General features: G+C 37.6%; 1 protein-coding gene across 1 annotated transcript; it reads left to right on the forward strand.

Moving 5' to 3' along the window:
• On the forward strand, nucleotides 1-25,398 carry CENPH (centromere protein H). Its single transcript, XM_049649561.1, has 9 exons — nucleotides 1-241; nucleotides 11,359-11,414; nucleotides 15,998-16,046; nucleotides 16,664-16,738; nucleotides 18,297-18,353; nucleotides 20,825-20,888; nucleotides 21,234-21,285; nucleotides 23,307-23,470; nucleotides 25,002-25,398. Exons 1-9 carry the CDS (start codon nucleotides 114-116, stop codon nucleotides 25,095-25,097), a joined length of 741 nt encoding a protein of 246 aa, XP_049505518.1. The 5' UTR covers nucleotides 1-113; the 3' UTR covers nucleotides 25,098-25,398.
• The last annotated feature ends 794 nt before the right edge of the window (nucleotides 25,399-26,192 follow it).

Below are 26,192 nucleotides of genomic sequence, written 5' to 3' on the forward strand. Positions count from 1 at the left end.
GACGGGAAGCGACGGTCCTCCAGCCCTTTCCGGGAGACAATTTAGTGGCGGGAAGATAGGCCTCTGAGGCTACATGTTCCTGTCCCAGGACGTACCTCCCAGCGCCAGTCAGAATGGAGATGCAACCCGGGGAACAAGCGGCCACCGAGTCCCCGGACTCCGGAGGCGGGGAAGGCAGGCCACCACAGGTCGCCGGCGCCCAGGAGGCACGTCCCGAGGACCGCCTGACCCTGCTGCTCAGGTTGTTCCCTCTGGCTGGCTCGGCCGCATCCAAGTGGGCGTCGTGGGGGAGAGCCCCATCCTTAGCTCTCAGAACCCCTAAGGCTGCGAATTCTGACTCGGTCGCTTCGTGGCAGTGTCCTCGAGTCATTCATTTAAACGCCTTAAGCACCGTTCTTAATCTTAGAAGCAGAGGAAGATTACACCTTTCTAGTAGAGATGCAGTGGGGGTTAAATGAGCTACTCAGAGGCAAGCGTTTAGCACAGAGACCAGGGCCCTTAAGGCCTTCGGAGCTGTAATTTCCTCTCCTTTTCTCGTGCACTCACGTCCTGGGCTCCCGATTTTCCAGCGCGTAGTGAGGTGCATCTAAGGCCTCAGCTACTTGAATAAACGTTGTCTTTCCTCTTTGTTTTTATGGTTATGACCCTTTTCAATCTAGAAGCCTCATTTGTTTTATTTCTCTACCAAGAGGATGATTGATGTTTATACGTTTCCACCAAGCAGTTGCTACGGGAAGATGTGATGAGAAAGGATATCAATCCGGTGGGCAAACAATGGCACAGGGCCAAGTCTACTCTACTGCCTGTTCTGGTGTGGCCTCTCAAGCTAGGAATAATGTTTATGTTGGGGCACCCGGGTGGCTCAGTCGGTTAAGCGTCCGACTTCGGCTCAGGTCATGATCTTATCGTTCGTGAGTTCGAGCCCCGCATAGGGTTCTGTGCTGACAGCTGGGATCCTGGAGCCTGCTTCCGATTCTGTGTCTCCCTCTCTCTCTGCCCCTCCCCCGTTCATGCTCTGTCTCTCTGTCTCAAAAATAAATAAACATTAAAAAAATAAAAGAATAATGTTTATGTTTTTAAGTAGTTGGGACAAAAAAAAAATCCTGGAGGAAAATTTAAAAACACGTGAAAATTATTTGAAATTCTAATTTCAGTGTCCGTAAGAAAGGGTTTATTGGAACGCAACTTTTCCCGCTACAGGGTATGAGTTGAGTAGCTCCAGCAGAGACCTTATGAATCACAAAGACTAAAATGTTTGTTGTTTGGCCTTTACAGAAAAAAATTTGTTCTAAACCCTAATAAGAGTTTTTTTGTTTTGTTTTGCTTTAACTCCCCAAAGCATTGTAACTGTTTTAGATTTACCACTGCTTTGAAAGGTCTTGGCTACTAAGCCTCACAACCTCTCTTTAAAAATTCTTTCATACCTATAATATAAAATGCTAAAATATTAAACATAAAAGATCGCCTTTTGGGGTGCTTGGGTGGCTCAGTCGGTTGTTAACTCTTGGGGTTTCAGCTCGGGTTATGATCTCATGGTTCTGAGTTCGAATGCTGAATCCGGATTCTGCTTGGGGTTCTCTCTCTCTGCCCCTTCCCTACTTGCTCTCTCTCGCTCTCTCTCAAAAATTGATCAACTTAAAAAAAGAAGAGATCAGGGGCACCTGGGTGGCTTAGTCCGTTATGCGTCCCACTTCAGCTCAGGTCATGATCTGGCGGTTCCTGAGTTCTAGCCCTGCGTGGGGCTCTGTGCTGACAGCTCAGGGCCTGGAGCCTGCTTTGGATTCTGTGTCTCCCTCTCTCTCCGCCCCTCCCCCGCTCATGCTCTGTCTCTCTCTTCTCTCAAAAATAAATAAACATTAGGAAATTAAAAGAAAAAAAATAAGAGATCACCTTTTGTATCTCAGGTAAAAGGAAACTGTTCCTACAGTGTCTTAAAATGCTAGCCTACCTTCTTAACCTATAAGAAATCATTCTTTTCATTTGGAACTTTAAATCTAAGGAACTTATACCATGGAGATTTAGAAATCTGTCTAATGTTACTTAGCTACTTATGTAGGTCTCAAAGTCACAAAGCAGTTTCAGAATTATGAAACTACCATGTAAATGTAAAACATATTAAGTATAACTTAATAACTAGTTAGCATCTTACCCATAGCTTTTCTACTTATTTTATGTATGATCTTGAATTAACTACAATCATAGGACAACTGAGAAACTATATGAATTATCTATCCAAGGAGTAGTATCTTTGTTATTTTTCTCTGTCTCCTAAAAATGTTACAGTCTGTTTTTAAACTCATTACAGGGTTTGCAGTTTTCACCATTTTGATCTGTTTGTTTGTGTGGCCCATATTTATTTCTCCAGTGTGGCGTATTAAGAATAAATTTAAAAGTCAAACTTTTAACTTTTATTCTTAGATGCTGTTTCCCCACTGGATTCCATTTTGTGTTTTGTGTCTTATTCTGAGGACTTTTTTATTTTTTAAGATTTTAGTTTTTTTTTTTTTTATTTTTATTTTTTTTTTAACATTTATTTATTTTTGAGACAGAGAGACAGAGCATGAACGAGGGAGGGGCAGAGAGAGAGGGAGACACAGAATCAGAAGCAGACTCCAGGCTCTGAGCCATCAGCCCAGAGCCTGACGCGGGGCTCGAACTCATGGACCGCGAGATTGTGACCTGAGCCGAAGTCAGGTGCTCAACCGACTGAGCCACCCAGGCGCCCCTAAGATTTTAGTTTTTAAATAATCTCTACACCCAACATGGGGCTTGAACTCACCACCCCAAGATCAAGAGTCCCATGCTCCACCACCTGAGCCAGCCAGGCACCCCATAAGATTTCAGTGTAGTTGACACAGTGTTGCATTAGTTTCAGTTGCACCACTCACTGATTTGAAGTTTGTACATTATGCTGTGTTCACCAGGAGCATAGCTACCATCTGTCCCATTATATCACTATTACAATATCATTGACTGTATTTCTCATGCTCTGCTTTTTATTCCCGGAACATACTCATTCTGTAACTGGAGGCCTGTATCTCCCTCTCCCCTTCACCCATTTTGCCCAACCCCCACCTTCCTCTTCTCTGGCAACCATTAGTTCTCTGTATTTATAGTGTTGATTCTGGTGTTTGTTTATGCATTTTTTTTCTTAGATTGCATTTATGTGTGGAATTATATGGTATTTATCTTTCTGACTTATTTCATTTAATATAATACCTTCTTGGTCCATTGTGTTGTCTCAAATGGCACGATCTCATACTTTATGGCTGTGTAATATTCCATACTGTGTGTGTGTAGGTATATATATACATACACACATTTTCCTTATCTGTTCATCCACTGATGGACATTTAGGTTGATTCCATGTCTTGGTTATTGTAAATAATGCTGCAGTAAACAGAGGACTGCACATATCTTTTGGAGTTAGTGTTTTTGTGTTCCTTGGTTAAATACCAAATGGAATTATTGGATCGTTATTTATTTATTTATTTATTTATTTATTTATTTATTTATGAGGGAGTGTGAGCAGGGGAGGGGCAGAGAGAGAGGAGGGAGAGAATCTTAAGCAGGCTCTATGCTCAGCACAGAGCCTGACGTGGGACTTGATCTCATGACCATGAGATCATGACCTGAGCTGAAATCAAGAGGTAGATGCTTAACAGATTGAGCCACCAGGCCCCCCTCATCATGTGGTATTTCTATTTTTTAATTTTTCCAGGAACTTCCATACTGTTTTCCACAGTGGCTGTACTAATTTACATTCCCACCAACAGCACACGAGGGTCCTCGCCAACACTTGTTTCTTGTCTTTTATTTTAGCCATTCTAAGAGATGTGAGTGATCTCATTGTGGTTATGATTTGTTTCCCTGATGATTAGTCATTTTGAGCATCTTTTCACACGTCTGTTAGCCATCTGTATGTCTTCTTTGGAAAAATGTCTATTCAGGTCGCCTGCCCATTTCTTAATCAGATTGTTCGTGTTTTTGGTATTCAGTTGTGCAACTTTTTTGTATTTTTTTGATATTAACCCCTTATCAGGTATATCATTTGCAAATATCTTTTTCCATTCAAGTAGCTTGTTCTTTTTTTTGATAGTTTCCTTTGCTATGCAAAACTTTGTATTTTGATGTAATCCCAATAGTTTATTTTTTTTAAATGTTTATTTATTTATTTTGAAAAAAGAGAGTGCATGCTTGCTTGCACACGTGCAGGAGGGGTAGAGAGAAGAGAAGAGAGAGAATCACAAGTAGGCTCCTCACTGTCAGCACAGAGCCCAATGTGGGGCTCAGTCTCATGAACTGTTGAGATCATGACCTGAGCCAAAGTCAAGAATCCAACACTCAGTTGACTGAGCCACCCACGTGCCCCAAGTTTATTTTTATGTATGGTGTTAGGAAGAAGTCTAGTTTATTTTGCATGTAGCTGTCCGGTTTTCCCAGCACCATTTATTGAAAAGACTGTCTTTTCCCCATTGCATATTCTTGCTTCCTTTGTCACAGATTAATTATCTGTATACATGTGGGTTTATTTCTGGGGTCTCTCTTCTGTTCCATTGATCTGTTTCTCTGTTTTTGTGATAGCACCATACTGCTTTGATCTCTATAGTTTTGTCGTATATCATGATATCTGGAATTGTGAAAGCTCCAGGTTCATTCTTCTTTCTCAGGTTTGTTTTGGCTATTTGAGGTCTTCTGTGGTTCCCTACAAATTTTAGTATTAATTGTTCTAGTTTAATGAAAAATGCTGTTGGTATTTTGGTAGGGATTGCATTGAATCTGTAGATTGCTTTGAGTAGTATGGACATTTTGCAATATTTCAAAACGTTTTTTTAATGTTTATTTTTGAGAAAGAGATAATGTCAGCGGGGGAGGGCCAGGGAGAGAGAGTGGGACAGAGGATATGCTCTGTGCTGACAGCAGACTGCCCCATGCAGGGCTCAAACTCATGAACCTTGAGATCATGACCTGAGCCAAAGTCAGATGGTTAACTGACTGTGCCATCCAGGCTCCCCTTGGCAATATTCTTTTAATAGATGAACATGGAATATCTTTACCTTTGTTTGTGCCATCATCAAGTTTCTTTCATCGGTGTTTTATAATTTTCAGAGTACAGGTCTTTCACCTCTTTGGTCAAGTTTATTCCTAGTTATTTTATTCCTTTTGGTGCAGTTGTAAATGGTGTTGTTTTTTAAAAATATCTCTTTCTGTGACATTGTTAGTATATAGAAATGCTACTGATTTCTGGGTATTAATTTTAAATACTGCCTCTTTACTGAATTCATTTATTACTTCCAGTAGGTTTTTTGGTTGAGTCTTCAGGGTTTTCTATGTATAGTATCCTGTTGTCTGCAAATAGTGACAGTTTAACATACTTACCGATATGGATGCCTCATTTCTTTTTCTTGTCTGAGTGCTATGGAGAGGACTTCCAGTACTATGTTGAATAAAGATGGTCAGAGTGGACATCCTCATCTTGTTACCTTAGAGGAAAGCTCTCCGTTTTTCACCATAGAGAATGATATTAGCTGTGGGTTTTTCATGGAAGACTTTTATTATGTTGAGGTATGTTCCCTCTAACTCTAATTTGTTGAGAGTTTTTATCATGAATGAGTTTTTAATTGTGTCAAATGATTTTCCTGCTTCTATTGAGATGATCATATGATTTTTATCCTTTGTATTGTAGATGTGTATGACATTTATTGATTGGCAAATATTGAACTACCCTTGCATCCCTAGAATAAATCCCACCTGATCATGGTGAATGATTTTTTAAAAATGTTTATTTATTTATTTTGAGAGAGAGAGAGAGTGTGTGTGTGTATGAGTGGAGGAGGGGCAGAGAGAGACAGAGAGAGACAGAATCCCAAGTGGGGCTCGAATTCACTGACCATGAAATATGACCTGAGCCAAAACCCATAGTCAGCAACTTAATCAACTGAGCCACCCAGGTGCCCCAGTGAATTTTTTTTTTTTAATTTATTTTTGAGAGAAAGAGAGAGAGAGGGAGGGATGTGGGAGGAACAAAGAGAGAGGGAGACAGAATCCCAAGCAGGCTCTGTTGCTCACAGCCTTGAATGCAGGACTTGAACCCATGAACTTAACTGACTGAGCTACCCATGTGCCCCCATGAATGATATTTGTAATGTATCGTTGTATGTGGTTTGCTAATATTTTGTTGAGGATCTTTGCATCTGTGTTTATCAGGGATATATTAGCCTGTAATTCTTTTGTGTGGTGTCCTTTTTAAAAAAAAATTTTTTTTTTGAGAGAGAGAAATAGAGACAGAGCATAAGCGGGGGAGGGGCAGAGAGAGAGAGAGAGAGAGAGAGAGAGAGAGACACGCAGAATCCCAAGCAGGCTCCAGGCTCCAAGCCATCTGCACAGAGCCCCTTGTGGGGCTTGAACCCATGAACCATGAGATCATGACCTGAGACGAAGTTAGATGGCCAACCAACTCAGCCACCCAGGCGCCCTGTGTGTGTGGTGTCTTTATCTTGTTTTGGTATCGGGGTAATGCTGGCCTTGTAGAATGTATTTCAGAGTTTTCCCGTCACTTCTATCTTTTTAGAATAGTTTGAGGAGAATAGGTATTAACTCTTCTTTAAGTGTATGGTAGAATTCACCTTTGAATCAATGTAGTCCTAGACTTTTACTTTCTGGTGGTTTTTTGATTAGCAATTCAATTTTGTTATTGTAATTAGTCTGTTAAAGCTATTTAATTTCTTCCTTGTTCAGTTTTGGGAAATTGTGTGTTTCTAGGCATTAGTCGTTTCTTATAGATTGTTCAGTTCATTGGCATATAATTTTTCATGGTATACTTTTATAATCCTTTGTATTTCTATGGTGTCAATTGTTACTTTTCTTGATTCTGATATTATTCATTTGGGTCTTTCTCTTTTTTTATTGATGAGTCTGGCTAAGAGTTTTTCAATTTTGTTTATCTTTTCAAAGAACAAGTTCTTGGTCTCATGATTTTCTCTTTTCTGTTTTGTTCAGTTTTTCTTTAGTCTCTATGTCATTTATTTATGGTCTGATCTGTAGTATTTCCTTTCTTCTACTTACCTTGGGTTTTGTTTGTTCTTTTTCTAGTCCCTTTTAGGTGTAAGGTTAGATTGTTTATTTGAGTCTTTTCTTGTTTCTTGAGGTTGGCCTGTATTGCTGTATACTCCCCTCTTAGAAATGTTTTTGCTGTGTCACCAAGAATTTGGGCCATTGTGTTTTCATTTTCATTTGTCTCCATATATTTTTTTATTTTTTCTTTTATTGCTTCACTGACCTACTGGTTGTTTAGTATCATGTTGTTTAACATCTTCGGGTCTGTATTTTTTCCAGTTTTTTTGTATTGTGATTTATTTCTAGTTTCATACCATTGTAGTCAAAAAAGATGCACAATATGATTTGAATCTTCAATTTATTGAGATTTGTTTTTTGACCTTATCTATGATCTCTTCTGGAGTACACTCCATGTGCACTTGAAAAGAATGTGTATTCAATTGTTTTTGAATGGCATGTTCTATATATGTTGTTTTGTCCCTCTGGTCCAACGTGTCATTCATAGGCATTGTCTCCTAATTGATTTTCTGTTTGGATAATGTATCCATTGATGTAAGTGTAGTGTTAAAGTCCCCCTGCCATTATTGTATCACCATCAATTTCTCTTGTTGTGTCTGTTAATATTTCTTTATGTATTTAGGTGCTCCATTGTTGGGTTTGTAGATACTTAAAAATGTTACATCCTCTTGTTGGATTGATTCCTTTCTGATTATGTAATGCCCTTCTTTGTCTCTTGTTACAGTCTTTGCTTTAATGTATTTAAGTTTATTTTTATTTGAGAGAAAAGAGAAAGATAGTGTGAGTAGGGAAGGGGCAGAGAGAGGGAGAGAGAAATAATCTCACGTAGGCTCTGCACTATCAGCTTAGAGCCTGACGTGGGGCTCAAACCCACCAAACAGGGAGGTCATGACCTGAGCTGAAGCCAAGAGATGGAGCATTCAAACAACTGAGCCACCCAGGTGCCCCGAGTCTTTGCTTTAAAGTCTTTTTTGAAGAAGAAAAAAAAAGTCAATTTTGTCTGGTATAAGTATTGCTACCTAGGTTCTTTTGGGGTGAGGGGAGGCTTCCATTTTCATGGTGAATGTTTTGCCATCCCTTCACTCTCGTCTATATACATCTTTAGGTCTGAGGTGAGTCTCTTTTAAGGCAGGACATAGATAGATCTTGTGTTTTTTTTAATCCATTCTGCCATTCTCTGTCTCTTGATTGAAACATTTAAGCCATTTGCATTGAGAGTAGTTGTTGATAAGTGTGTACTTATTGCCAGTTAAAAAAAATTTTTTTTTTGTTTATTTTGAGGGAGAGAGAGGGAGGGGGGCAGAGTGCAAGCAGGGGAGGGGCAGAGAGAGAAGGAGACACAGAATCCGAAGAAGGCTCCAGGCTCCAGGCTGTCAGCACAGAGCCCGAGGCGGGGCACGAATCCACGAACCACAAGATCATGTCCTGAGCCGCAGTCGGGCGCTCAACAGACTGAGCCACCCAGGCGCCCCTACTTATTGCCATTTGTAAAATGTGTTTTCTGGTGTGGTTTTAATTTTTCTGCAAAAGACCTTTCTTGCTTTCTTTCTTTGTAATCGGTGAGTGTAGTATTTGGCTTCTTTCTCTTTATTTTTTGTGTATCTATCATAGATTTTGGGTTTGTGGCTACCATGAGGTTCCTATATAACATCCAAATAAATAGCAATCCATATTAATTTGATGTTCATTTAAGTTCAAACATATTCTATAAAAAAAAACAAAAACAAAACAAAAACCAGGAAACTGTGGAAGAAAAAATATTTTCCCCGTCTCTACCCTTTTTACTGTGTTTTCCACATTTTATATATATCTTGTCATATTTTACATCTTTTCATGTATCGTTTTCTTATATCTTATTTGGCCATTTCTTTTCTACTTAAGGAAGCCCCTTTAACATTTCTTGTAACACTGGTTTAGTGGTGATAACTTCTTTATTTTTTCTTTTTTTGGGAAACCCTATCTCTCCTTCACATCTTAATGATAACCCTGCAAGTTTAGGTTAGTTTTTTCTTTTCAGCACTGTGAATATGTCATGCCACTTGTTTCTGGCCTGCAAAGTTTTTGCTGAAAAATCAGCTGATAGCTTCATAGGTTTTCCTTTATAGGTACTTTTTGTTTTTCTCTTGCTGCTTTTAATTCTCTCTTTATCTTGTTAAAAAATGTTTATTTATTTTGAGAGAGAGAGAGAGAGAGAGAGAGAGAGAAAGAAAGCATGAACGGGGAGGGGCAGAGTGAGAGGGAGAAAGAGAATCTCAAGCAGGCTCTGCGCTGTCAGCACGGAGCCTGACATGGGGCTCAAACTCATGAGCTGTGAGATCATGATTTGAGCTGAAATCAAGAGTTGGACACTTCACTGACTGAGCCACCCAGGCATCCTCTCTTTATCTTTAACCTTTGATATTTTAATTAGTATGTGTCATGGTCTGGACCTCCCTGGGTTCATCTGGTTTGGAATTCTCTGTGCATCTAAACTTCTTTTCTCTTCTGGCTGTTCTCTTTGCATGCTTTCCATCACTGTGTCTTCCAGATCACTGATACATTCTTCTGCATCCTTTAATCTGTTGATGGCCTCTAGTGTGCTTTTTATTTAAGTTATTACATTTTTCAACTCTGATTGGTTCCTTTTAGTATTTTCTGTGCCTTTCTTGAAAATCTCACTGAGTTCTTCCACTCTTTTCTCCAGCCTGGTGAGTATCTTTATGATCATTACTTTAAATTCTTTTTCAGGCATATTGTTTATTTGTTTCATTGAGTTCTTTCTCCTTTTGGAGCATATTCCTCTGTTTCCCCATTTTGCTTGACTTTTTGTGTTTGTTTCTATGGATTAGGCAAATAAGCTACTTCTCCTAAACTTGAAGGAGTGCACTTGTATATGGTGTCCCCAGTGCAGACTGTGTGGTTGGTGACTTTTGCCGGCTGGAGCTGGAGCTGTGTATGCTAGTTTCTCTTCCAAATCGTAGCACGTGTCCATCTCTCTTCCTGCTGTCTTTTTGTTCTCTTTATTGTTGGTTTATTCAGTAGCTGTTCACTCAGCCCTTAGTTCTTCAAGAGGAATAGGGCATTTAATGGATGTAACTTGATGGGGCACCTGGGTGGCTCAGTCAGTTAAGTGTCCACTTCGGCTCGGGTCATGATCTCACAGTTCGTGAGTTTGAGCCCCGTGTCGGGCTCTGTGCTGACAGCTCGGAGCCTGGAGCCTGCTTCACATTCCGTGTCTCCCTTTCTCTGCCCCTCCCCCATTTATGGTCTGTCTGTCTCTCTGTCTCTCAAAAATAAATATTAAAAAATTTTTTAAAAAATAGATGTAATTTGGGGCGCCTGGGTGGCGCAGTCGGTTAAGCGTCCGACTTCAGCCAGGTCACGATCTTGCGGTCCGTGAGTTCGAGCCCCGCGTCAGGCTCTGGGCTGATGGCTCGGAGCCTGGAGCCTGTTTCCGATTCTGTGTCTCCCTCTCTCTCTGCCCCTCCCCCATTCATGCTCTGTCTCTCTCTGTCCCAAAAATAAATAAAAAACGTTGAAAAAAAAAATAAATAAATAAAAATAGATGTAATTTGGTGTGTTCTGTGGAGGAGTTGAGTTCAGTTTTTCTATGTTGTCATCTTGAACCAGAACTCTTTGTGCCCACTTTATTATATTTTTTTTCTTTTTAATTTTTAACAAACTTTTTAAATATTTATTTATTTTTGAAAGAGAGAAAGAGAGACAGAGTGTGAGCAGGGGATGGGCAGAGAGAGAAGGAGACACAGAATCTGAAACATGCTCCAGGCTTTGAGCTGTCAGCACAGAGCCCAATGCAGGGCTCGAACCCATGAGCTATGAGATCATGACCTGAGCCCAAGTTGAGGTTTAACTGACTGAGCCACCCAGGTGCCCCTATTTTTTACTTAAGTAAGCTTCATGCCCAGCATGGAACCCAACATGGGGTTTGAACTCATGACCCCGAGATCAAGAGTTGGACACTTAACTGACTGAGCCACCCAGGTGCCCCTCTTTAGGCCCACTTTAAATAAATCAGGCAAAACTAGAAGACTTATTGCTGAGTTTATTTACATTCATTAAATGCATAAACTTCTGGAAAAAGATGAGTTGGTTTATCCTATATTAATGAATAAAACCTCAGTAAATATATGACCATCTGGGGCACCTGGCTAGCTCAGTCAATAGAGCATGTGACTCTTGATCTAGCGGTCATGAGTTCAAACTCCATATTGGGAGTAGAGTTTACTTAATTAAAAAAAAAAATACACACATATATTACTTTCTCTTCTCTTTATCTGTTTTTAGGCTGAGAGCACAAACTAAACAGCAACTCTTGGAATATAAGTCAATGCTTGATGCGAGTAAGTATTTTCATTTTCAAATAAGATTTTGTGAGCTTGATGATGAATAGTATTCTAGAGAAAAGAATATCAACTTTACAAAAAGTCATTTATTATAGGAACAGGAGTGGCAGCATAATATAGTGGTATACTATGTAAGAAGGCAAAAAACAAGCTTGCCCCAGCCCTCAGGAACTTGTTAGGGGTTCAGGAAATAGATTTTAAAAAGTAAATAACAATGCCAGACAATTAAATTCTGTTGATCAGAGAATTGGGAAATTCCTGTGGGAAGGAGTCCTAGAACTTGCTACCATCAACAGCTTGGAGATTAAATTAGCAGATGAGATGATTGTTAAGCAAGTGATCTAAGATCTATACTTGGAGAAACACTGGAATATAGAGATGAGAGGCAGAAGGGAGATCAGCTTAAAGACATGAATGACAAATTTTCAATTCTAAACATTGAACAAATTTATTTATTTAAAAAAAAATTTTTTTTAACGTTTATTTATTTTTGAGACAGAGACAGAGCATGAACGGGGGAGGGTCAAAGAGAGGGAGACACAGAATCTGAAACAGGCTCCAGGCTCTGAGCTGTCAGCACAGAGCCCGACACAGGGCTCGAACTCACGGACCGCGAGATCATGACCTGAGCCGAAGTCAGCCGCTTAACCAACTGAGCCACTCAGGCGCCCCAACATTGAACAAATTTAAAGTTATCTTTTAAAACAATTAATCCAGAAGTCTTAGGGAGCAAGAGATTACTAAAATAATGGTTTAGCTCTCCAGAAGTACTAACCATTCTTGCCACCTGATTTGTAAGCCCTTGGGTTACAAAGATAGGTTTTGGTAAATCTTTCTTTCTCTCTGAAATGGGCTTAAGGAATAAAACCAATTAATACTTTAGGTTGAATCAAGAGTTTTGTTTTTTTGTTTTTTTTAAAATGTTTATTTATTTTTGAAAGAGAGAGAGAGCATGAGCTGGAGGAGGCAGGGGGATGGGCAGAAAGACAGGGAGACAGAATCTGACGTAGGCTCCAGGCTCTGAGCTGTCAGCACTGAGCCTGATGTGGGGCCCGAACCCATGAACCACAAGATCGTGACCTGAGCCAAGTTCAGATGGTTAACCAGCTGAGACACCCGGAGTGCCTGAATCAAGAGGGGCACCTGGATGGCTCAGTCATTTAAGCTGCTGACTCTTGATTTCGGCTCAGATCATGATCTCACAGTTTTGTGAGTTCCAGCCCTGCATCGGGATGTCAGCACAGAGCCCATTTGGGATTCTCCCTCTTTATCTCTCTATCTTTCTCTTTCTGCCCCTCTCTCTCTGCCGCTTTCTCTCTATGCCACTCATGCTCTCTCTGTCTCAAATAAATAAACTTTTGAAAAATTTTAAGAAATAAAAAGAATTGTGGAAAACCTGAGGGACCACATAGATACTTACTTCACCTGAATACATGATTGAACTTAGGAACTTTTCAGACTCTGCTCAATTTGTTTTATAGGTCCATAGATCTGAAGGTAGTTCTCGTGTATTGTCTGTCTGATATTCCAGGCTTTCTAAAAATATATTTTTTGTTTATTTATTTTGAGAGAGAGAGAGTGCGAGCAGGGGAGGGGCAGAGAGGGAGAGTGAATCCCAACCAGGCTCTGCATTGTCAGCGCAGAGCCTGGACATGAGGCTCGATCTTATGAACCATGAGGTCATGACCTGAGCCAGAGTCAGACACTTAACTGACTGAGCCACTCTGGCACCCCCTTTAATTGGATTATTAGTGTTATTGGATTTGCATTCTTTGTTTATAAATGCAGGTTTTCTTTTCATGTATCTACCTATACATATAGATTTATATGTAGGAATCTCTGTATCTATGTATATAACTAGCAAGTATTTTCTCCCAGTTTGTTGCTTGCCTTGTTTTTTAACTATCTTTTGAGGAACCAAAGGCATTAATTTGATGCAGTGCTTTTTATCAAGTTATTTGGTCTTTTGTGGTGTATGATTTTAAGTCCTAAGAATCTGTGACCACTCCAAGGTCATAAAGATTTTCTCCTTTGTTTTGTTCTATGAGGCTTTGGGTTTTAGATTTAACATTCAGTTCTGTGGTCCTTTTTGAGTTAATTTTTTTGTATGGTGTGAGCTAAGAATCAAGATTCATTTTGTTTTTTTCCCCTACAGAAATCTAGTTTTTCTAGCCCCTTTGTTCAAAGACTTTCCTTTCTCCATTATTTATGTGTAGGTTTATTTTGGGTTTATTTTCTCTGTTCCCTTGAGGTATTTGTCTATGCTTACAATAATGCCACAGTATCTTCATTACTGTTGCTTTATAGTAAATCTTGATATCACTACTGTAAGACTTCTAGTGTTGTTCTTCTTTATCAATATTGGTTTGACTATTCTAGGTCCTTTGTGTTTCTCTATGCATTTAAAAAAATTGTTTTTATTTATTTTTGAGAGAGAGACAGAGTGGAAGCAGGGGAGGAGCAGAGAGAGAGGTAGACAGAGAATCCGAAGCAGGCTCCAGGCTCCAGGCTCCAGGCTCCAGGCTCCAGGCTCCAAGCTGTCAGCACAGAGCCCGACGTGGGGCTTGAACTCACAAACCATGAGATCATGACCTGAGCTGAAGTTGGAGGCTCAACCGACAGAGCCACCCAGGCGCCCTCCTATATGCATTTTAAAATCAGCTTGTCATTTTCTTTCTTTGTTTTTTTTAAAGTTTATTTGTTTTGCGAGAAAAAGAGAGATTGTGAGCTGGGGAGGGGCAGAGACAGGGATAAAGAGAGAATCCCAAGCAGACTCCAAACTGTTAGTGCAGAGCCTGATGCATTCTGAACCAAGCCAAAACCAAGAGTCAGATGCTTAACCAACTGAACCACCCAGGCATCCCCAGCTTAACAATTTCTACAGAAAAAAAAAAAAGTATTAGACTTTTGTTTGGGATTTGATTGGGCTCTATAGATCATACTGGGGAAATTGTATTAGCTGTATTGATTCTTCTAATACCTATACATAATGTATCTTTTCATTATTTTAAAGTGTTCATTGTAGAGCTCATGTACATATTTTGATAAATTTATCCTTAAATATTTCATGTTTTTGAAAAAAATTTTGCAACGTAATTTTATCTTTTAATTTCTAGTTGTTTGTTGCTAACAGATAGACATAGAGATGATTTTTTTGATATTGCATTGCTCATGTTAATATTTTACTCCTTTTTTTTCTCCATTATTCTAAAACCGGCCTCTTCCATATGGTAACCGCTAGTCCATGTGACTATTGAGCACTTGAAATGTGATTAGTCCTTGGGAGGAGCTATAAATGTAAAATACAGAAAAAAAATTGTAAAATATTTCATTAGTAATTTTAAATTAATTACATGTTGAAATGCTAATATTTTAGACCTATTGGGTTTAAATAAGTTATACTGAAATATTTTTACTTGATTTATAACATGGAAATGAGAAATTTAAAATTAAATTTAGGGAAATTGGGAGGGTGGTAAATAAGTTTTTGGGGGGCACCTGGGTGGCTCAGTCAGTTAAGCATCTGACTTTTGATCTCAAATTAGGTCCTGATCTCAGGGTCATGAGTTCAAGCTTCATGTTCATGAGTTCAAGTCCATGCCCAGCGTGGAGCCTACTTCTTTTTTTTTAAATTTTTATTTATTTTTTAAATTTACATCCAAGTTAGCATATAGTGCAACAATGATTTCAGGAGTAGATTCTTTAATGCTCCTTACCTATTTAGGCCATCGCCCCCTTCCCAAAACCCCTCCAGTAACCCTCTGTTCTCCATATTTAAGAGTCTCTTATGTTTGTGTCCTCCTCCCTGTTTTTTATTATTTTTGATTCCCTTCCCTTATGGTCATCTGTTTTGTATCTTAAAATCCTCATATGAGTGAAGTCATACGATATTTTTCTTTCTTTCTTTGACTAATTTCTTCAGTATTATACCCTCTAGTTCCATCCACCTACTTGAGAATGTCAAGATTTCATTCTTTTTGATTGCCAAGTAATACTCCATTGTATGTATGTGTATATATACATGTATATATGTATGCCACATCTTCTTTATCCATTCATCCATCGATGGACATTGGGCTCTTTCCATACTTTGGTTATTGTTGATAGCTCTGCTATAAACATTAGGGTGCATGTGCCCCTTCGAAACAGCATACCTGTATCCCTTGGATAAATACCTGTGAGTTGTATGGTAGTTCTATTTTAGCATGGAGCCTACTTTTAAAAAAAAATTAAATGTTTGGTTCGAGTCTCTGGCTTCCATTATATTTCTATTGGACAGCACTTTTTTTGAAGAAGAAGAAGGGAGAGGGGCAGAGGGAGAGAGAAAGAGAGAGAATCTTTTTGTTTGTTCATTTGTTTAGAGAGAATGCAAGCAGAGGAGTGGGGCAGAGAGAGAGAAAATCCCAAGCAGGCTCCATGCTCAAGGTGGATGGAGCTCAATGCAGGGTTTGATCCCAGACCCTGGGATCATGAATTGAGCCTAAATCAAGAGTCAGATGCTTAACCAACTGAACCACCAGATGTCCCTGGACAGCACTCTTCTAAACTGTTACTAACTTCAAAAAATTATTTATTTGTAGGTGAAGAAAAAACTCCAGAACAAATCATGCAAGATAAGCAAATTGAAGCGTATGTCATATTTTTAAATTGTGTGTGTGTGTGTTTTTAATTTTTATTTATTTATTTTGAGAGAGAGGGAGAGTGCAAGCAGGGAGGGGCAGAGAGAGTGAAAGGGAGAGAGAGAGAATTCCACGCAGGCTCCATGCTGTCAGCATGGAGCCTGATGTGGGACTGGATCCCGTAACCTGTGAGATCAGGACCTGAGCTGAAACCAAGAGTTGGAGGCTTAACCGACGGAGCTACCCAGGTGCCCCTCAATTTTGTGTTTTTTACTAAGATTTGATACTATTACCCATCTTACACCATTGTCTTCTTTTTCCTTTTCTTTATTTTTCCAAGTAATTTTTCATGCATGTACTGAGAAGTTGTTGATATACGGTATGTTCTTACGTTACATGAGTGATCCCATTAGCACTTTTGGCATTCCCCCTTTACAACATAATTAGTAAAGTATCTCAGAGGTATCTGTTTATCAAATCTATAAATGCATCAATGTGGGGGTCTGTAGAATATTTTTATCAAGAGAGAGTCATTTTACTTTTTAAAAGGTTTGCTTTATATATTTATTCTAATGGGGAATTTTTTTTTATATTGCTGAAATTCTTTTGTTCATGCTTCTTTGATAGTAAAATTGAAGACCTGGAAAATGAAATTGAAGAGGTGAAAACTGCTTTTGAAATAAAAAGGCTTGCATTACACAGGTAATTATTAAATTTTTGCTATAAACATCGTGAACTGAATGCAAAATCGGTATGATTTGAGGTAGAGTTAATATTTTAACTAGTCTAAATGATTAATCAAGTGAAATGATCATCAGATAACGGTCACACAAATTTTGAGCCCTGAGAGAAAAGTTAACATCATTCATTAATACCTTCATTAGAAGTAGTTATATAAGATTCAGTTAATAAGGAAATATCAGACAAGGAAGTAGAAGGGTGAGCTTAAATCCCATTCAATGTTTCAAAGGATTATTAGATTCCATTACTGCGGTTAACTATTAGTCAAGTAAAAGAATTGTCATCAAGTTTAAATAAATAAATATATATAATTTTTTTTTAATGTTTATTTTTTTGAGAGAAAGAACATGAGTGGGGTAGGGCAGAGAATAGACTGAGAATCCCAAGCAGCGCCTCTGACAGCACAGAGCCTGAAGTGGGGCTCAAACTCACAAACTGTGAGATCATGACCTGAGCCAAAAATCAAGAGTTGGATGCTTAACCGAGCCACCCAGGCGCTCCTAAATATATTTTTCATATAGGTTTTGCCTGTCTGTTTTAAAATTCATTCAACAAATATTTGAGTGCTTACTATGTCTTAAGCTTTATAGTAGGTGTTGGTATACAGCTATGAATAAGGTAAATAAGCTATCTTACAGATTTGTGATCTGAATTAATAATTCCACTTAAATGAATGACTTTAAATTGTTTCCTTATATTTGTGGCCTTCCCAGATGAATTTCTTATACATTTAATTTAAAAGTAGTTAAAGTCCTCTTAATCATTTCCAGCAGTGAACATTTTTCCCTCTTCTCAAGCTGGCTCATTGTATAGATAATATATATATATATATTTTTTTTTTAATTAATTAATTAATTTTAAGTAAGCTCTATGCCCTACATGGGACTTGCATTCATGACCCCAATTCAGGAGTGCATACTCTGCCCACTGAGCCAGCCATGTGCCCTAGATCATATTTTTCAAGATGACTTCAGAACTATTAAGAGATCTTATTTTAATGAGTCAAATTTTTTTGTGTGACATATGTGAGGAAATGACCTAAATATTGCTAAGTTGATTGCATTTTCATTATTATTTATTTATTAACTGTTTGAATTTAAAAATAATTTGTGGAGTTTGTTTGTATATAGGTGTATTTTAAAGTTTACGTTCAAGTATGGCTTTATATTCCCTTTCTCCATTTCAGGCATGTGCTAATCTCTGTAGTGTGTTAATGCTTAATGCTTCCTGCTGGCCCTTTGCCAAGGTGAATGGCTGGGAGAGCAAACCTCAGGCTGATTTCAAGTGTCATCAGCCCCTCAGCATAGTAGTGCACAGCCCTAGCCATCTTGTCATTTTCATTTCTGTAACTTATTTGTCAAAGTATTTCCCTTACAGTAGTGTTTTAAAAACTACTTTGGTTTAGGTTACATTTAAAGGAAATCAATCTTTAACTTGTAATATTTAATTTTTTTCTTTTCAATGTACCACAAATGTTATCCATGTTTTATAATGCAAGCTTTTTTCCCTTGCATTATAGGATGCAACTTTCGGCTGCACTTAAAAAAAACCTGGAGAAAATTAACCCCCAGACTAGGTACGTTTGTTTTTTCTTCTGGATTTGTTAAGGATGAGAATAAGAAGGGACATTGGCATAATGTCTTTATTTTTGTGGAAAAAAAAATTTTTTAATGATTTTATTTATTTTTGAAGGAGAGAAAGAGAGTGACAGCATGAGCAGGAGGGGCATGGTGCAGAGAGAGAGAGGGAGGCAGAGGATCCAACTTGGGCTCTGTGCTGACACCAGACAGCCCAATGTGGGGCTCAAACTCACAAACGATGACCTGAGCTGAAGTTGGTTGCTTAACTGACTGAGCCACCTAGGCACCCCAGTTTTGTGGACATTTTTTAATTTACCATCAATGCCAACCACCTATATCTGAGGAATAAGAAAAGTGATGGAAGTTTTGTGCACCCTCTTCAACATTATACTTTTTATAGTCCTGCCAATATTTTGTTTGTATTGCAGCCCTAAGAAGCAATGGAGATTTTTAGCCAGAAAATCTGAAAATTTGAAGGAAGGTTTTGAAAGTTTATTTTTGTTCAGTGTTTACTGTAAAACAGGAACAGGGTTAATGTCATTTAATCCAGTAACCCGATGAGATAGGAATTATATGCCTCATTTTTCATTGGCAGAAATGAGTTTGTATGTGTTAAACTATTTGCGAAGGAATATAAAATAAAAACTTTGGCGGTCACGGTTCTCTATGATCTTGTCCTATGTGTCTGGTCTTAGAGGCCTTACCTGTTCTAAAAATCTTGTGATAAAAGATCCCCTACCATTAGCACCATAAAAGTGCTGGATGCATTTGAGCACTTCCCCTTTTTGGGTGTCTTAGTTCAGACTGGTAATGCATTCTCCCATATTCCCTTTAACTCCAGGATTCCATAAATCCTAAAATCTGAATTTAGGCCCTCCTTGAAAGGAGAGCTTTAAACATTCTTGAGTTAAAGAGATACAGGACATATTGACACCCAAAGAGGACAGAAAGACCAAGTAGGCTGTGATAGTGCCTTTAGCATGTTTTGAAGTTTACAAACCAGTATAGCTATAATTAGTAGAAAATGAGCTTAGCTTTCCCAGGTCTCTGCAAAGATTCCCATTTTCAGCCTCCCTAACAAACTCCTTCTGCAGTGTTCTCAAATGCCTGGCTGTTTATCAGAACAGTTAGTATTATCACAGAGATCACATTCCCGGTCCCATTCCAAACCTTTTGACTCAGTCTCTGAAGATAAATGAGGGTGGTGGGGGTGATCTGGTGATCCACAAAGGACTGTGGCACTTTGAAGTATAAGAACCATTGTTCTTACCCAGTCTTACATTACACCCTTTGGCTCCAGTCATACCAAACTAGTTGATCTAGGTAATTATTTCATGTCCTTTAAGATTCCAGGGTTTCCCTTGTTGTACTCTGTGCTTAACTCTCAGCAGTTCATATTTATTACTGGTTGTAATGGCACCGTGCTATAGTTGTGGATTTATTTATCTCTTTCAACAGATTTTTTTCCTCTTTGTGTTTTATTCTACTTTACATTCCTGGTGCCTAACACAGGTTTTTGTTGAAGACATGAGGGTAAAAACACAGCTTATTCAGTGAAATTATTCTTGTTGATGCTATAATGATAGATACATGTCTTTATACATTTGTCAAATCCATAGAATGTATAGTACCAAGAGTGAACAATAATGTAAACTGTGCTTTGGATGATAATGATGTGTTAAATGTAGATTCATTTGTGATGAACAGATCTTTCTTTATCCTGGGGGATGTTGATAGTCAAGGAGGCTGTGCTTGTGTCATTGCAGGGGCATATGGGTCCCTTCCTTCAGTTTTGCTATCAGCCTAAAACTGCTCTAAAAAATAAAATGTATTTTTTTAAAGCAGCTTATTAGCAAGTTATTAGGGCTTTTTCTCCAAAATAGATTTTTAGAAACATTCATACATGCTTAAATTTCATATTTTTTGTCTGTGATTACAGATTTTTCTAGGGAAATGCATCTCTAATTTTATTGTTTTTATTATTTTTTTTTTGCATCTGTAATTTTTTTTAGTTTATTTATTTTGAGAGAGAGTGAGTAGTGGGGGGTTGCTGCGGGGGGGGTGGGGGGCACGGCTAGGGAGGCCCTGGGAGGAGGAGGGACAGAGGGGTAGAGAGAGAGAGGGAGGGAGGAAGGGAGGGGGAAAATCCCAAGCAGGCTCCAAACCCAGCATGGAACCCGACATGGGGCTCAAACCCATGAACTACGGGATCATGACCTGAGCCAAAATCAAGAGTTGGACACCTGACCCAACTGAGCCACCCAGGCGCCCCTGCATCTTTAATTTTAAATACAAATTTAGTTTACATCAAACTTTTCCAGGTTTATTTTGTTAAATGATGACTTTCTATTAAAGTATACAGTAAATTTCACGAAAGGAAATACATAGTAATCGATGTGTGTTCATTAATGAGATTTTTTTTATTTTTAATTAAGGTTAACAAGTCATATTTTTTATTCCTTTTCAGTGTGCTCATGGATAACATGAAACACATATTAAAGCTAAACAAATTAATCATGAAGTCACAGCAGGTAACTGCACTTTGGGCTCTTTACACATTCTCATGATTTCAGTAACTTGATGCTGGCAACTCTATTGTGTATCATTATATAGGATTTCCCAGAGGTTACTGGTATGATTGGAATTCACAGTCCTTAAGTTTCCTCTTTTTCATAACTCAGTTATTTCTGACATTGTGGCTAATTATCTACTTGTAATTTAAGCTACTGTCCTTTGTCTCTTTTTTGTATGGAAATAAAGGGATAGAGAGCTAGATAGAGGTTTGGAAAAGGAGAACTAATAGATAAAATTCAATGATGTAAGTGTTACAGGTTTGTTCTTAGGTAATGTGCCTTAATCTTTATTTCTAATAACAGGAATCTTGGGATTTGGAGGAAAAACTGCTTGATGTTAGAAAGAAGAGATTACGTATGTAGAACAGTTTGTTTTGGCTTTCGTTTTGTTTTTTTTAAATTTTTTTTTTTTCAACGTTTTTTTATTTATTTTTGGGACAGAGAGAGACAGAGCATGAACGGGGGAGGGGCAGAGAGAGAGGGAGACACAGAATCGGAAACAGGCTCCAGGCTCCGAGCCATCAGCCCAGAGCCTGACGCGGGGCTCGAACTCACGGACCGCGAGATCGTGACCTGGCTGAAGTCGGACGCTTAACCGACTGCGCCACCCAGGCGCCCCTCGTTTTGTTTTCTTGTAGAAAACATTTTCACTTACTATGGAGATTGATAAGGCCAGTTATCTCAGCCATTGAGAAATTTCTTAGCTTTCAAACTTTCTCATAATTTTACACATGGCATTTAAAAAAAAAAAAAAATTTTTTAGTTTACTTTTGAGAAAGAGAGAGCGCGTGCAAGTCCGGGAGAGAGGGGCAGAAAAGAGATGGAGTCAGAGAATCCAAAGCAGGCTCTAGGCTCTGATCTGTCCCCTGCGGAACTCGACATGGGGCTCGAACTCAGGAACCTCGAGACCATGACCTGCCCTGAAGCTGGACGCTCAACCAATTGAGCCACTCAGGTGCCCCTACACATGGCATTTTTAAAAGTAGTAGTCAGGGGCATCTGGGTGGCTCAGTTGGTTAAGCATCTGACTCTTGGTCATGATCTCAGGTCATGATCTCACAGTTTCATGAGTTCAAGCCCTGTCTCGGGCTCTGTACTGACAGTACAGAGCCTGCTTGGGATTCTCTCTCTCTCTCTCTCTCTCTCTCTCTCTCTCTCTCTCCCTACTTCACACCGTATCTCTCAAAATAAATAAATTGAAATAAGCTTAAAAAATAAATAAATAAAAGTAGTATTAAAGTGTATTTAGCTTGATTTTTTTTTTTTGTTTTAGACCATTAAATCACAAAATTAATACATTCTCAGGGGAAAAAAAATGATACAGAAAAGTATAGTGTGAAATTCATAACCTCCTTCCTATGTGACCACAGTTAAGCATATATCATTCCAGCATTTTTCCCTGCTCATATAAACATATTAATATGTACATAATTTTTTAATATACATATACATTATTTTAAATGATCGGTTGATATATATGATTCTACAGCTTTTTAACTTAATGAACATGAATGAGATGGCTTTTTGTATTAAAGTTATTGAAATGTTTATTTCAAAGGTAATACACATTTTCAGTAGAATTTAGAAACAGAAAAGTATACTTAGGAAAAGTAAACTATCAAGAGATAATCATCTTCAGCGCTTATTTCTTATCAAAGTTGGCCTCATTTTATTCTATGTTGTAAACTGCCTTTTTCATTTAATAGTATAGGCATAATTTATTTTTAAATATCACACAAATTTGCCTGTTTGTAAGTAATCTCAGGGTCAGAAGTAGTCTTGGTCAACTGATCTAATCATCCTTTGGATGTTTAATGTTTTTTCCATTGATCCCAACCTACTTTTGATCCATTAATGTCAAGGAACCAAGCTCCTGGGACACACCCATTTATGTTTTCAAATCGCTTAATTCTTAGAACATTTCAGGAACTACACTAAAAGGTTGCTGATATTTTTATCTCTGGAGAAGAGAATCTTTTCGGTGAAAATTTGTCTTGTTGATATGTCATTTATGTAAATAAAGGAGGAAAAAATATTTCCTTATGTATATCTCTGTCTATTCTTTTGGCAGCCCAGTATAAGTCCACTTAACATGATGCCCCTTCAAATATATGTAGACAGCCATCATTGTCATACATACATACATACTGTGAACATTTCATGGAGGACATTGCTAAGTGTAAAATTAAAATATTGGTATTTTGTACCACAGAAGTCATTTTCAGATCAAAATGGAACTGCACCCTAAAATGATGCTTATTACATATTTTCTCTTGACTGAAATAGACAGGAACTGTTCTGCTTCACAGTTTTTCAGGATTCTTGTTTGTAGTTGTTATATGTAGTGTTTTTTTGTTTTTATTTTTAACCTAATAGAATTAAAACAAGCTTCAGAAAGTAAGCTTTTAGAAATACAGACTGAAAAGAACAAACAGAAAGATGATTTGGCTATTATGGAAAATTCAGACAAGATAAAGACCGTACAACAAAACCTACAGACGGAAATACAAGTTACTACAGTGATTCAACATGTGTTCCAGGTAACATTTATATAAATTAGGAAAGGAGGTAAAGAACTTTTTAAAAATGATTGTTTCTCTTATTTTCAGATTTGCTTTCAGTTAGTCTTTGACCCTGAAAAAATCATGAATTTAATACTATATACTAGTCTGCTTACATATATTTGGAATTTATGTGTATTTAATATTTAAGGCTTTGACTTTTTTATTATGTTTAATCTTAGGCATTTATAAGTGGAATGATTTTAGCAGCTCCTTGAAGGCAGAATGGTATAATGGTGGAGACCATTAGACTTGAACTAGGGAGAATGGGGAAAACATGGATGGGGGTGATGGGAATCTAGAATTACAATTCTGACTGCAGCTTAATAGTTCTGGACCTTGAACAAATTATTTAAGGTTTTTTAAACATCAGTTTCCCTGTTTAGAAAGAGAGATTGTGAAAACTGAAGAAGATAATTTATGTTAATCTGTTTAATATAATGTCTGGCCAAACTAAATTCTCAATAAGTGTTGGTAGTTATTATCATGTCACCTATTAAAAACTTTTTTCACCTCTTAAATTTTATGTGTTCCTTTATTAACTGCCTATTATGTGTCAAAGCAAATACTTATTATGTGTAAAGCATATCCTTGTAGAATATGAGTTCTTGTATCTGACCATAAGAAATTTGTCCTCAGGTCTTAAACCTACGTTTTAGTAACAGTGGGTTACTTGATTAGAAGTTAAGGAAGTCCCCTAGGCTATCCTCAAGTGGAGGATTGTATTATAAGGACAGGATTATTTTAATTTTTTTGGGTACATGTTCCTTCCTACTACTTTGAGTCTTCTGTTATTTTGCTTTTCTTAAGTTTTATTCATATACTCTTAATTAAGTCTTATTTAATGAAATCATTGCTTTGTTAAGCAGAACATAGTTGTGGCTACCTTAGGAGCTCCCTTCCCTAATGGGTTTACTTCTATTTGAATGCTTACTTCCACTTGCCTTTGTAATTTAATTGGATTTATAAACACTAGCCCAAGAGCAAGAAAATACTATAGACAGACCAAATTTTATAATTTTGTACAAAACAATATAACATTTATATTCTAAAATCTGTTTTAACAGGATTTCAATTAGTAACTTGCTATCATTGAGCCATAGTTTTAAAATAATAAATAGGGCATAACAGTTTATGCTTAAGCTGTTTTTCACTGTAGAAGTGCAAAATGACTCTGAATCGGAGCTGCAGTCTTTTTCCTTTCATCTAGAATACCATTGTAAAACTCCTTAGCAGGTAAAAACTATCCACAAAACTGATGAAGCAGAAAAAATTGTTATAAACATTGTAAATATTCCTTAGCATTATGGGGATCAAGGCCGAAGTCTTACTGAAAGTGGAAATGAATATACAAGAATGTACTTTTTTCATAGAGTAAATGCTGACACCTAGTTTGGTAAATATTTCAAAACATCATTGAAAGCAGATTTTTAAAAATCTTGTTAAATTTTTAAAAGTACTTAAAAGTTTAATGTAAAAATTTTCTTCTTCTTTTTTTTTTTAATTACAGAATCTCATTTTAGGAAGTAAAGTCAACTGGGCAGAGGATTCTGCCTTTAAGGAAATTGTTCTACAGCTTGAGAAGAATCTCACCATGATCAAATAAGAATTTCTGTTTTATTATTTTTTGTTTCCATCTTTCATATATCATTTAAATAGCATATTTCAAGTAATTTTTGTTAGTGTTTTTGGAACTATTCTAATATTGCAAATTTTTTGTAACTTAACACTATAACACGGAATCTATTGTTTTAAATATGATAATTAAAGTGACTGGCATACTCCAAAAGAATCTGAAGATTTTAGTCTTGCAAAGTTCCCTCCCAAAAAACATCTAATCTAGCTTTCCACTGAATGTAGACATTTTTTTACAACATTCCTGGCAATCCCAACTTTCATTTGGAATTAATTTCTTTCTTTTTTTCTTTCTTTCTTTTTTTCTTCTTTCTTTCTTTCATTTCAAGTTTTTATTTAAATTCTAGTTTGTTAACACACAGTGTAATATTAATTTCAGGAGTAAAATTTAGTGATTTATCATTTACATACAACATCCAATGTTCATCACAAGTGTCCACTTTAATACTCATCACCCATTTAGCCCATCCTCCCGACCACCATCATTTGGAATACTTCTGTGCATCTGTCAGTCAACTAAAATATTAGAAATATTAGAAAATGATATCCACTTCTTGGGTTTTTTTCCAACTCTAAGTTGTATTTTATTCAGATAAATCTCATTTTATATTTATCTCCCCACAGATTCTTTTTTCTCTCTCTCTTTTTTTTAATTTTTTTTTTTTTTAACGTTTATTCATTTTTGAGACAGAGAGAGACAGAGCATGAGCAGGGGAGGGGCAGAGAGAGAGGGAGACACAGAATCTGAAACAGGCTCCAGGCTCTGAGCTGTCAGACAGCACAGAGCCCGAAGCGGGGCTTGAACTCACGGACCACGAGATCATGACCTGAGCCAAAGTCGGATGCCCAACCGACTGAGCCACCCAGGCGCCCCATCTCTCTTTTTTTTAATACACAGATAAAATTGACAAAACATTGTGTAAGTTGAAGGTGTACAGGGGGCTGATTTGACCACCATGGCATTAGCTAACATCTTCATCGTGTTATATAATTATTTCTTTTTTCTGTGGTGAGAACATTTAAGATCTAGTCTCTTAGCAACTTTGAAGTATATAATAGAATATTG

Source organism: Panthera uncia, assembly GCF_023721935.1.
Source record: "Panthera uncia isolate 11264 chromosome A1 unlocalized genomic scaffold, Puncia_PCG_1.0 HiC_scaffold_17, whole genome shotgun sequence".
Classification (NCBI taxonomy): Eukaryota; Metazoa; Chordata; class Mammalia; order Carnivora; family Felidae; genus Panthera; species Panthera uncia.